At 37.5% G+C, this 14,211-nt stretch overlaps 1 protein-coding gene across 1 annotated transcript in view; it reads right to left on the bottom strand.

Annotated features, from left to right (window-relative positions):
- Positions 1-5,148: 5,148 nt before the first annotated feature.
- Positions 5,149-14,211, bottom strand: part of LOC102697149 (atrial natriuretic peptide receptor 1) — a 32,054-nt gene continuing 22,991 nt past the window's right edge. The window contains exons 19-26 of the mRNA XM_069194072.1: positions 12,586-12,760; positions 11,887-12,030; positions 9,483-9,606; positions 8,647-8,715; positions 8,095-8,269; positions 7,087-7,185; positions 6,478-6,569; positions 5,149-5,889 (exon numbers count right to left, since the gene is read on the bottom strand). Of these exons, the coding sequence (XP_069050173.1) occupies positions 5,842-5,889; positions 6,478-6,569; positions 7,087-7,185; positions 8,095-8,269; positions 8,647-8,715; positions 9,483-9,606; positions 11,887-12,030; positions 12,586-12,760 (926 nt within the window). The 3' untranslated portion in view covers positions 5,149-5,841. The remainder of the gene's footprint in view (positions 5,890-6,477; positions 6,570-7,086; positions 7,186-8,094; positions 8,270-8,646; positions 8,716-9,482; positions 9,607-11,886; positions 12,031-12,585; positions 12,761-14,211) is intronic.

Genomic DNA, 14,211 nt, shown 5'->3' with positions numbered 1-14,211 from the left:
AGGAAACAAATAGCAATGTGTGCAATATTTGGCCACAAGATAGCAAAAAACTTTCTGTCCTGGAAAAAGTCCAGAAAAGAGTGCACTAGATACATTTCTGGGCTAACAGGTATGGCCTACGTTAACAGGATAAATACAGTAATTGAACCCCTTTTGTCTTGCTAAGAGAAGATTATATTTTATATATTGTCATTTTTAAAAAAATGTTTTCATGTCATCTAAAACTACAGGCACCATTCCAGTAACACAAAAAAATATTGACCAATTTTGTTAATGTATAAACCATTAGAACCTTAGGTATAAACAATTAGAACCTTTTCATTAAAATCTTTTTAATGGATGCAATGTTGGTTACCAAGACAGAAATAAAATATTGCTGCCGGGGAATTCATCCAGAGCAACCAGATATTTTAAATGAGGCGTTACTGGGGTATAATACAATTTTAACAGAACATTCTTTGATTTTAACTTAACGCTTTTATAAACCGTATTATGATACTTAAGTCTTTTTAATTTCTTCCCCAAAGTGTCTAGAAGTATGTTTCTCGAGTAAGAGTAGGGGTGTAACCCTGGTGTCCTGGCCAAATTTCCCATTGGCCCTTACCAATCATGGCCTCCTAATAATCCCCCTCTATGAATTGGCTTCATTACTCTGCTCTCCTCCCCACTGATAGCTGATGTGTGGGGAGCGTTCTGGCGCACTATGGCTGCCGTCGCATCATCCAGGTGGGGCTGCACACTGTTGGTGGTGAAGGGGAGACCCCATTACCTGTAAAGCGCTTTGAGTGGAAAAAAGTGTCCAGAAAAGCGCTATATAAGTGTAAGCGATTATTATTATAATTATTATTATTAAGTAGGTGTCTGATATACTGTATGAACATAAACACTTCAGTCTTTTTCATATGTACCCTCTTCGATCTCACCATTTCCCATTTTGGATTTAGACTTCATAATATGTTTTGCTACCTGCATGCAACACACTGCACTTGTGCAGTAAACTAATTAAACAACACCTTCCTTGTTTTCCTGCTCAGTCTTGAATTTAATCTGTCTGTTACACCCAGGCTAGGAGCAGCTTGCGTCCTGGTGTTGCTCCTAGCAACCTGAGCAGTCGCATGTGGTCTCAGCCCTCAATCCAATCCCAAGCAAACACATTCGAAAAGGCATTTCTACCACCAGTAATTTATCAGTCAGGTGCATCCCAATCATCTAAGTGAGCACAATTTTTAAGGATAACTCCCTGTCTGTTCAGTGCTCTGCATTGATTTAAACTCTCCCTTATTCTATTCAGTACTGAAGCTCTCCTTTCCTCTTCCACAGCCACCAAGGGCAATGAAAAGGTGAGGAAGCTTCTTCGTTTTCCAAGTCTTTTTCCAGGTCGGCTTTTCTTCTCCTCTACATCAGCTGTCGTCTTCACATTAACTACTGTCTTCTCTCACTGTAGTTCAGCCCGACGGGCTTTCACACAGGGAGCTGAACTTATCGGGCAGCTCCATTATTATAGCAGGTGGCCCTCACTCCTCCGAATTCTTTCGCTTGGGGCTCGGCTTGCCGTTCCTCACGGCCCCTGTACACCTTGCACATCTTGATGAATTTCATTTGCTGCATGGTGGAATAGTGGTTAGCAGCAGTTCCGGACCTGGGGTGCTCTCAACATGGAGTTTGCATGTTGTCCCCATATATGTGATGGGGTTTCCTGCAGGTGCTCCAGTTTCCTCCCTTGGTCCAAATATATAATGGAAAGTTAATTGGCTTCTGGAAAATTGGCCTTGTTGTGAGTGTTTGTTAGTGTCTGTGTGTGCCATGTGATGGACTGGCCACCTGACCAGGGTATATACTACCTGGTGCCCGTTGCTTGCTGGGACATACTCCAGTTCCCCTGCAACACTGTGTTGGATAAAGCAGATAGAAACTGAATGGATTCTCTGCTCCCTGTAGTGTTTGAGATCTCCTAATTTGGTATAATATGTAATTTTTTCTAATGTACTAACAATACCAGATTCTGGACTATAAATTAAGAAGAATGGTGGTCCTAATACAGATCCCTGCTGTAGTCTACTAATTACATCACCCCAATTTGACTTTTTAATCTGTATATTTATTATAGACTAGTTCTCAACCGAAACACTCAATGTTTCCTGAATGCCTTTTCTACTGTGAGAAACTATATTAAAAGCCTTTTGAAAATCTAAATATACTGTACCATATCATACTGTATGTTCTGTGTTTATTCATTATTGTTGCTGTTTGTTGAAAAACTTCTAACCAGCTGTAAGGCAAAACCTAACTTTTCTAAATCCAAAATTCCCTGTGATAGAAAAGCCAATATTCTCTACAAGATTATATACTTTGTGGTGTTTCTCCTTCGCAGAGACCTGAATGTCAATCAGGATAGTGCCCATTCCATCCAGAATCTGAAAGTCCTGAGTCTTAACCATTATGTTATGTTGCTACCCTGTTGGTACCTTGGTGACCCAAACAACTGTACTGCAGAGAATGCCATCCTTCAAATGAAGCACTAAACCAAAGTCCTGACATTTTGGTCAATAAAGATCCCGTGGCACTTTTCAAAGGAGTAGGGAATACTACAATATCCTGGCTCAATTCCATTCTTAGGTGTGCAAAAGTACCCCATTGGTGAAGTGCACTGCAATGTTGAATGATATGGCTCCCATCCTGGAAAAGCACTTTGAGATCCTTAAGGCTGACAAGTTCTCTACTGTAGAAATGTAGTGAAGTAGAGTATTATTATGGTTAGAGTCTAGATGTCACAGGTTTAAGTCTGACCTGTATCATTAGCTGCCTGAGGAAAGAATGTGCTCATTAGGATAGGTAATGCTGAGGCTGGATGGGCTAGAGCTGCCAAAAGTTTCCTTTGCGTGTCACACAACAGTGACTCTTGGTACCTGCTAGGTGTCTGTTCCTCTCTTTCTCTGCAGTCTATACCCAAGGGCAATGACTACTCTTATTATACTCTTATGACTACTCTTATTATAATTTTCAGTGGTGTTGGTTATGTTAAGTATGGTAACATATGGTATGCTGACGACTGTATGATTTCTGAGAGGCAAACCCTTCTGCAAAGGTCAAGGAGAGCTATGGTCCCTGCTGGAAATCAGCTTGACCGGATCATAATGAACACAGCAGCAAGTCCTGTTGTAGCCAGTATTTCAGGTTTCTCAGATGGAAGTTATTGAACTGGTATAATTACTGTATAGCAAAGGTTAACAATTCAGGTTTAATAACCATAAACAAGAGCAATGAGAGTCTTGTTTTTAAGGCAGATTAGGACAGGCAATCCTGGTCCTGGAGGGCCAGTGTATCTGGAGGTATTCATTCCAACTAAGCAATTAATGACCTCATTAGTCAGTTCATTACTGTCTCACTGGGACTAATTCCGCAATTCAGGTGCTGGTGCATCAAATAGACCTAAAAAACAAGACGTACTGACCCTGCAGGACCAGGATTGCTCATCCTCAACTTATGATAATGCCTGATTTTGACATATTGCCACTCCCACAGGTGACTGAAAGCTGATGAAGTCATGCTTATTTAATTGTTGATCTCTTACTTACCAGACTAGTAAAGTTTGTCACATTGTTTCCTAGAAGAGTAAAGTGAATTGATTGAGAGAGCTAAGCTGATGTTGATCAATGCTGATCTTTGCTTCATTATCAGCACTTTTTGGGCCAAATTACTTATATTCAGTCTGAAATCCCTAAATGAATTAACAACAGAGGAGATCAGCAGCTGAGGGCCCTCTTCAGTTTGATCATCCAATCCACAGTCATCTACATCCTGTATATCACATACATGTAAGCCTGTTTACACACACAAAGACCTAGGAAATGAACTGAATAGTTAAATCAGTGATTTTCTGTGGAAACCTGCCTGCACCAGGCCAAGGTGAGTAACCCCACATGTTAATCCTTCAACACAGCACAGGGATGAGAACATGGAGTTCTCTAGCTCTGGAAAACCTCTATAGCAAAGGATAATCTTACAGATGTGATGGATTACATTTTAATTAGTTGGGAATGAGTCAGACTGGGGTTAGGATCGACAGTGAAATTCAGTAACATTTAAAACAGAACGGAATCCAAACAAGATCTGCAAGGGAGATACGTGTGGAGTGGAGACAGGACTGAAGGGAAAAACAAAACAGCAAGAGCTACAGTAAAAGTAAGGAATAACAGGAACAAAGCACAAGAAATCTAAACTACTATGTTAGTAATTGTGAGCCGTAATCATTGAAGCTTTGCAATGTGGCAGTGATGGTGACAGATTATGTACAGTACAACTATACTACCTCAACAGGTAATGTAGTTCCAGTAGGTGGCTGTGTCAGCATGTGTAGACTACAAAGGATCAAGTAAAGGTTTATCCCATGCTGAAGATACCTGAAGAAGGCCCCACCGCTGGAATGTTGTGTTTCTTTCTTTCTCTTTTCAGCATTTACTTGTACCTTTGTAGGTAATATATACTTTATTAAATATATAGAATTTAAAAGACGCAGAGTGGGACAAAAGATAGTGTACTTCATGTACTTAAAGCACAGAATGCATCTTAACTATCAGCACTTAAGAAATGAAACCGAGCTAGATATTTAATGTTTTCATGTGTTTTTTTTATGTAAATATCCATAGAGGACTTTAACATGCTTCAACATGGTGTGACTTCGGAACTGATTATAAGTAGAAATGGAAAAACCTTGAGTGTTAATTAACAAACCATTTCCCCAAAAGTCCCAAAATTGAGATGTGAGAAGTGTCACCTTTGGAAACCTTCGCCAACAAGGGACCAATTTAAATATTTAGAAGCCTTGTAATAGACTTAATTGCTTTATTTCCCTGTGGTTGAGTGGAGCTTCTAAAATATTTATGAACAATTAGCCTTAATTAAACCTTTTGTGCATTAGAACAATTGGGGCTGCCTTTTAAAACCTCATTAGTGGTTCTGTAAGCAGTTTTTTCTTGCAGTACTTTCCCATTTTAATATTATAATGTGGAAAAATATTATTGTTTAAGCTTCAAGCCATTTTTGTCATAATTCCCAAACGGCACATTGTTTAAACCAACAACACTGGTTGACCCGTATGTCTGTTATTGCAATAACATTTTATTTTGAAATTTTATGTTGAATGTCTGCTACAAATACTGTAACATTTGTTAAAGTTTTGGAAATTACCTTTATTTTAATTCTAAAATTGACTGCTTGTTTTGTGTTTATTTTCATCCCACGTGGAGTTCACTATTTGTGGAGTTTGGAACAGTAAATAAAAACAGAATGAGAGTCAATGGGAAGTCAGAATATGAGATTATCAGGAGAAATTCAGACTTTCTAAAAGAAAGACTTACTGTAATTATTTTATTTTGCTTTTTAGTGTGCGGTTGATGTCATTCCAATGTCTTTTTATTTAAAAAAAAGATTGTTAACAAGATAGTTATAGTTAGCTTTGATAAATATCTTTTTTTCCTGAATAATTTTGTTTAGATAATATTTAGCAAATAAATGTCATGCAGTCTATCAGCATAGCAGAATCACAATCAGCATCAAACACCCTTATCCTGTCATTTCAAGAACTTTCATTCTGATTAATATTAAAGCCAGATTCAATTAAGTAGCAGTACCATATTGAAAAGTTAAGAAAAAGCTCCATAGTCCCTTACACAAGTAACTTGTAATTGTGCAAGATACCATATCAAAAGTAAGTTTTAACAGACTATAAAGCATTTTTGTGCTGACTCCCTAATCCAAGACCAGTTCCTTTGCATACAGTAAATTGCCTTCTAAGACATAATAAGAATTATAACTGCCCAGTACAAAAAATAGAAACTGTTCTTAAGTTTCTTCTCCCAAAAGCCAGAATGTTCGAACCAAGCCCTTTCCCTGTGAAATAATACACAAACAAAACTGTTAAAAAAGATACTATCAGCACATTCCAGAAAGTCCTTTACCACGTGTTTGGATGCTAAATTCAGTTCATTGCTTCAGTTGAGAACTTCCTTGTACTCACAGCAAACATTTAACCACAATTTCATATTTTTGCATGCAGACCTTGGCTTTCAAATCATATTATTTTCAGGACATTCTGTACTTTACATCATGACACCAAAGAAAAGCAATGTTAAGACTCGCAATGCTCAATATCTATTTAGATGAAAAGATGTGGAGTAACATAAAAAATTAAAAGTTTGAAACAAAAACACAAAATGTCCTTTTTAATTATTGAAATATGTTAACAATGTTAAGAACACAGAGCACAGTAACATATGTTACCAGAACACAGTCTAATATGCATTATATTAACTTGACTACTTTAAAATTTTGCCATGGGAGATGCCCTATTGTCTAATCTCTTAGTGACTGACCTCTGCATTAAACCTCACAAAGTTCCCACTCTGTCAAACTAGTTTGAAATTACTGATACTGATGCCTCCTCCTTGGGTGAATAAAAGGATACAAAACAAAGCTTACCTTCATATGGATATCCCCTCGTAGCTCAAACCGAAATGTTCTAAATTTATCTAGCAGATCTTTCGCTGAGCTGCTGACGTGAACTTTCAAGGCTAGGCAGTAAAAATAATCAAATATCAAAAGTGAGATTTGTTATGTGACAAAAACATAAAATTTCCTAGACATTAGATGACAATATCTGGCCAGAATAAACTAGCAGAGGCCTGAGTCCCAGCCACTAGTTTTCAAAACAAAGTGGATTATGTATGCTATTGTGGGCTTGTCCAAAATCAAAAACTACTTTTATCTCCAGTATAAAAAATACCACATACAGTATATCTAAAAAACTACCTTCAAATGACACATATGTTCTTCCTAAATGTTATTATATAAGCCCAATTGTTTAGAACAGTGAAATTGTCTGTTCAGGACTGAATCTTCAGTTGTATAGATTATGAAGATAATTCCATTTTGAAACTGACAGCACTTTTAAGACTCCATGAAATATGTTAAAATACTACATATTAAGTTCCCACAAGGAGCCAACAACCTGAGAGCATATAAAAACACTGTAAATCATAGGCAAGGGTAAATGTTTTAAAATATGATAAATGATAAGCAGAGGCTTACGTAAACCATAGGACTCCATACGAGAGGCAGTGTTGACGGTGTCCCCAAAAAGACAATAACGAGGCATTTTTAATCCCACTACTCCAGCTACACAGGGGCCTGACAGAGAGATGATGCTGTATTTATTAAATATTTCACATGAGTCATTGATCTAAATACAGCTCATTAAAGATTCTCACAGAACACAGAATCACAAAGAGATAGACAAGATTGACAAGGATGCATAGACAAGCTTAATACTCTACATGCTTGATCTTACTGGTCCTTTCCCTGTACTCGGACTTTGTACTGTACGGTATATAACTGCACTCTCATGTTCTGTTCTTTTGATTTTAGGTGTTGTACTTCCCAATTACTCCATCCCAAAACAGGCACAACTGGCAAAATATAAAGTCGAGTGAACCTTAGGATCACGTTTTTTTTGTTTTTGGAGCAAAAGCTATTTGCTGCATTATACAGTAATTAAAATATTTACAGTATGAAGAAAGTGGAAGGTTGTGTACTTTTGTCAACTAAGCAATCTTGCTTTTATAAAATATACCTACTTTTTAATCAGTTTAATGTTTAACATGCTGTAATACACAGTTTAAAATTATTAAAAGTCTAAACAGTATACAATTTAAATTCTGTAATTGGTAAAAGATCGTCCCTCAGCATTGATCGGGATTCAAAACCGGGCGTTTTCTGCCAACAGCCCAAATGCTGCTCATGAAATGTTAAGATGAACTCAGCTAAGCCCAGCTCCACCTGGTGGTATTACAAGGTATTTCACACTATTTTTAAAACACTTGCGGTACTTTGCAGTTTGTTGCGGAACGTCCACTGCGTTGTAGCGCAGCATACCTTGCACATTTGAATGGCTGGATCTGTACATTTCAGAATTCTCTCTTTAAATGACAGTAGAGAACTGACATACTATAGCACAGAAAAACTCAGGGATGATTTTCCCAAGACGTTCTGTACTTGTATACAATAATACAGTACCTCTTCTTTCATCCTGGTTCTTACCTGAATGCAGTCCTATTCGAACCTTTAGCTGCTGGCCTGGTACATGTCTGTTTTCAAATTTTTTCATCGCGTCCACTATTGATAAGGACATCCTTGCAATTTCTTTGGCATGCTCATCCCCGTTTCTTATGGGGAGCCCAGAAACAACCATATAGGCATCACCTATGGTTTCCACCTTCAGAGAATAAGACCAAAACAAGGAACAAATAAACAAACACTGGCTGAACTTATGAAAATCAGTTAAACTACCAGAAACATCTTTGCATTTTACTAAGAGTACTAAGCAATGAAATATAGTGATAGTGTTTATATCTAAATTAACTGTATTCTGTATTAATTCAAAAGGGGAAATGTTAGATGATTTAGACCACGATGTGTATGCTGACAAATAAAAAAAAAACACAACAGCGAGATACTGTAGATAAGCCATGGGAGGTGTTGATGATAAAGGGTTTTTTAGGAACGTTGAACCCCATTTAAAATCTGACAAAACAAAAGAAGATGCATGTGGGGAGAAAGCTTACCCCAAATTTGAGAAAATGTCACTCTTACCTTGTAAACATCATGATTGTCAATGATATTGTCAAAGTATGTATACAAGTCATTCAGCAAATCAACAACCTAGAACAAAACATTCAATAATCAACACCATGCTTTTTTGCCTTTGCAACTGGAGACTCCAAAACCCATAAATTTGGCAAGATCATTTTTATTCAATTTAGCAAGGTCCTAGCACCAGCTGGCCAATACTGAAGGAATAAAGACAACATTTGGCCTGACAGTGTGTGGAAGATGAAAGGTTACTATGATGTCATACCCTAAAACTCCCAATACTATTGAAGCCACCTGCAATCCAAGGATTTGGCACAACAGATTTCACCATTGTTGGCTGGTGAGTGAGGGTCTGTGTGTCAGCATGGAGAAATGTCTCGATTGAATCCCATTTGTGATTATTCTGCAGATGTCACAACTCAGAAATCATCAATTGGTCTCGTATGTGAAAGGAGAACTGATGCAGTCCTCTAAAACTGCATCACACACTCGGAAGAACCATTTCCGTTGTCTCTGTGGAGCTCTGACCATATGATCTTTGAGGCTGCTTTCTTCAAGGTCTTCTACAGGTTCCCTAAGACCAAAAGCAGCTTTTGAATTGAGAGTAAGGTTCAATTGGTTCAATTAAGAACACAGGGCTTTTAATTAGGCTGTTTAGAGGTGAGTGACAGAAAAAGTAGAAGGCAAAGTTATCAACCAGCCTGAGAGCTTTGAATTCTAAGTAGAGGAGATTTTAAAGGAGACTTTTACAGCTGCACAAAATATATCCATGCACACATGCTACATCATTAAAAACTTAATTATAATGATTAGAAAGTCTTAGAATAGGTTCTTACCTGCATTGGGGTAATGCCTGCAGACATGGCAGTAAATCCTACAATGTCACTAAAATATATAGTGACACAGTCATAAGTTTCAGCTTGCACTGTCTTCCCAGAAATGAGCTGGATGGCTACAGATCTAGAAATAAACAAGGCAACCGATACTGTAGTATAAATGCTCAAAACTTAGATAGTCAAATGTTCAAACCAAAATTGTCCAAAATATTATGTTCCCAAATGGCAATAACCTGATTGACCAATTATTTACATTCAATGGAGCTCTGTTGAATCAGGGAGCGGATCTAATGGTGATAAATGACTCAATGTTAGGTTTCAATGCAAAAAAAGTGTTGCTCAACATCATTCAATCTTATCAATACAGATTTTGCCTTCATTCACTTTTGAATATCAATTAAGCTGAACAATGCATGTACACTGCTGTGTAAAAAGCTTTACTGTAGAAGTTACAGTGTATGGTAGAATATGCTCAAACCAGAAACTATTGGGCACTAAGAATTTGGGCTTGGGGAAACTATTATTTGTAATCCTTACAAGATGGGACACAGGTGGGCTTCTTTAAAGAAATAAAGGCACTGTCTCTAGTAGCAGCAGTTTGGCAACGCATCCCACCAGAAGGCACCACTCATGCTAACTTGTGCTCCACCTCCAGGAAGGTCTATAAATAGAAGACTTTGCAAAAAATGAGTCTTTACAGCATGCTCTGTTACATTGCACAGTGATAGGTTTTCTGTTTCAGTTCAACATGAGAGGCTAGTATTTTTTTGTACTTTTAACTTCTTGAAAAGCTCCCTTAAACAAAAGTTTATCTTGATTGTTGTTGAAAAAAATAACTGAAACAAATGGTTTTGCCACAATTTGTATTAGGATCAACAATTTACTCAATGTCCACTGCTGTTTTAACTATTATAATGCACATTGACTGTTAATAGTACAGTTTAGTAAGCCATCACATTTACGGTCCATCCACTGTCACAGCACCAGTTATTCCTGGTGGGGGTCATGGTCCAAAGTCTATCCTGGAAGTAGGGCTCAAGTTGGTAACAACTTACAAGCTGAATCTAATTGTTCCATTGTAAGGTGTTTCTAAACATCAAAAAGGTGTTCCTCCATTCACATTCTAATACTATAAGACTACTTTTTGTTCCCCAAAATACAGATCTGTAAGAACAATTGCTGATATTTCTCCAGAAGGTCATGAGCAGGCTGTGTTCCTGCAAATAAAGCCAGAAAACTAACGAGTTAAGAGAACAATACAAAATGGCTTAGACCTTTCAGCAGCGGTCTATGTTTATAAAGGCTTTGCATTGCAACTTTATCTAATGTTCCCTCTGGATAAAGTACTGTAGAATAATGATTCCTTCTGGTACGTTCTGTGCTTCACCTAACCTCATTGTCCTAGCTGAAACCCGCTGTGTGATTATGTATTGTTCAAACTAGTGCTTCAGTCAATAATTTAATTATGAGCAATCTTATTTGCAATAAAAAAATCACTCTCACCTTGGCAAACAGGGTCTCATTGAATTACTATAGAATAATAGTAGACCTAGAATAGTAGACAGACCACAGACCTGTTGTGCCCACTAGCTATCTGGTGTTGCTGGAATTTGATTTTTTACCTTAGATCCCTGGAACCTTTTCCCCATTGTGGACATCTATACCAGGCACCTTTATTTTATTTATACCCTTGGACATATTAGTGCTGCTTTTTCTCAAATGCTTTTAACCAAACACTGTGTATCACTGATAGTATTGGTAAATATTTAGCCAGCTATATACAGTAGTTGTATGCAATCAGCTTCTTTAATATACTGTGCAGTACATGGAATGGTAATATCCCATGATACTTTTCAAAAGTGTAGTGGTATGAAACATGGTGTCCAGATTAAATTCCACTTTTGTCTTCCTATTATTCCTCCTTAAGAAATTTGCTTAGCAGTTTCTAAACTGTTCTGCTGTATAGTGGGACTGCGAGTGGAGACTGCCAGGTGGGACCCAGGTGGGTGTTGGGAAAGTTCTTTGGGATCATTTAGAATGTAAAGCATAATGTTCTGTAAGGAATTAGTAGTAGGGCACACATTATTAATAATAATAATAAACTTTATTTTATATAGCTCCTTTAAATGTGGCTTCTCACATCACTTTATATCGTGCTTTTAATTATATCGACCAATTAATTGTAAAAGGCTTGGTGACTGGTGTCTGTACACTGCCATAAAGCTACAATTTTTCCTGCAAAATAGAAATCTCTTGGAAAAGCTTTTCAGTTAAAACAAAATGGCTAAAATATCATTACTAAATCACCCACAGAATTGTGTTTCTGCAATAAGAAAGGAACATATTGAATTAAAAGATAGATGTTTTAATAGATGTTTAGCATAAAATATTTAAAAACTATTACCTTGGCAACATCTGTGTTAAAAGGCTTTCTGCTTTCTTTTTCTCTTCCAGAAGTTGGGCAGTGCGCTCGTTCACAATGTCCTCAAGGTTGCTGGCGTACTGCTCCATACGAGACAACAGGTTGTCAAGAATGTTGTCACTCCCTCTGTCAAGATGAAAAAATATTTCAGTAAGAAATAAATGGTTCTTACAAGACACAGTCTGGTGGAATTCTGCATAACAGCAGTTGTTTTTGCAGTTTTAAAATAGCCATATCTGGATGCTATGAAGTAATGAACCTGAAAGAAAATAGAACACTGTGTAACAAATATGTTAATCCCCCTCATTAAAACCTGCAAAAATAAAGCCAAATACTTCAGGACTTAATGCCAAGAGGCAGCAGAAATTGTTATCTGGCCACATACAGTAGATATGAAGTGCTATTAAATGAAGGAAGGGACGTGGAGATCCATTGATACAACATGCTGTACTGTAGTTTTTTGGTTTGGTTTCAACTACTGTACATCTTCAATTGAAAACTCAAGTCATTAACCCCAAAGCAGGTGTTGATAGTACTGCACAGTACAATGAGGCAGGAATTCAGTGACCTACAACTGCTGTATTTTATGACTGTGTAGTTGTGACAAGGGTCGGGTAAAAGAAAATTAGAAACCAACAAGCTGCTTGTCGGAGGTCTCTATTTCTTGAGGTCTGTACTTACACGTAAGGGCTTAGCTTCTTAACAGTTGCTTTCAATGAAGTAAAGTCGGGTCTCTCGGAGGGCCTCTCCCTCCAGCAACTCTTCATCAGCATCGCCAGAGGCCCGGGACACTCAGTTGTGTCGGTATAGGGTCTGAAGGTATTGCTTCCTCCCTCTTTTACCTTCTCTATAATCTCTGCAACATATTCACACTACTGAACGCAAGTGAAACCTTTAGGCAGTAACCATTTAACATTCATTTTATGCAATACATTAAATACTATGAATCTCTGGGCACTTATACAGTATATTATATCCATTACTTGCACGGCATAGATTCTTATGCATTCATTGAATTTAGTTATTATCAGGAGATCACATACTGGTATTACAGTATATGTCATTTAAAAAACTCTTATGAAATCTGGAGGAAACTAGAAAACAATAGACTGTACTTTTCACAGGACGTGCTCCTGTTGTCCTGTTTCATTAATGGTATTGTTGCATTAATATTTCAATGTTTTTAAATACATACAGTATTACTTCAAGAGAACAGAGCAAAGTCTGCATTGCCACTGTCTTTTATAATTACATTTCTGGGTGACATTACTGTAATTATTCACATAGCCTGACACATTTTGAGGTTTCTTTCCAATGTATATCACATATATAATATAATAAGTAAAAATAATGTGGCAGGAACAAATTATCATGCTTGTGACAGGATGTGAGCTCATGGGGACATGAACAGGATGCAGCTAGTGACAATGGCTGCTGGTTGACATCCAAACTGGTGCTCCCTTTCTGAAGGTGTGTAAGGTAATCTGGGAAAGGGCCATGTAAAATGAACTACTGCAGCTGAAGAGTGGAGCCGCTGGAAGAGACGGAAATTTAACAATACTACCATAACAGTGCCATTAATTTAATGTACTGTGTCAAACAGTGTCCATCTGCCTTCCTGCTCACTGACTTGCTGTAGCAATATTCTGTACGTGGACTGTGGAGAGCAGCATTAAGCACGTTTGGACCTGGTAAGTACAAGGATATGAGATCTCTAAGGAAAATTAGACTGCTTCTGTAAGAGAACCTGCTGGACCAGTAAGTAGCACTTTTCCATGTGGACCAGAATTTCCAGTCTAATGCTCCAGAGGCCATCCTTCAAATGAGACAGAGATCTTGACAAGTTAAGTCTTTAAATATCTAATGGCATTTCTTCCACAGGAGTAGGGGTGTTAAGCCCAACAATTCAACAGAACTGATTTCTAACTTCTTTACATGAAAGAGATGCTGTATAGGGAGCCTGCTGGCCCATACTGTAATAACTGCAGCTTGTCACTCAGTGACAGATGTTGTACTTCATTGGCAGATTGGAATCCCATATGAAAAGTGTTTTGAGATCCCTTGTGATGAAAAGTGCTACTGTATATAAATGCAAATAATCAAAAATTATATTACAGTTATATCAAATCAGCAATTAGAAATGGATAAAAAACCCAAACACTTCTTTTCTGGCAAAAAAAGACCATTCCAATGCTATGTCTAATCACTGAGAGTGCTCTTTGAACTTGCAAACTATTATTTTCTTTACATGTTTTCATTCTGTACCCCCTCTGTATTTAAGCATATTCCAAGGTTCACTTTGATAAA

This window comes from Lepisosteus oculatus, chromosome 1 (assembly GCF_040954835.1).
Source record: "Lepisosteus oculatus isolate fLepOcu1 chromosome 1, fLepOcu1.hap2, whole genome shotgun sequence".
NCBI lineage: Eukaryota > Metazoa > Chordata > Actinopteri > Semionotiformes > Lepisosteidae > Lepisosteus > Lepisosteus oculatus.
The sequence above is the reverse complement of the archived record's forward strand: the minus strand, read 5'-3'. Positions and strand labels throughout refer to the sequence as shown.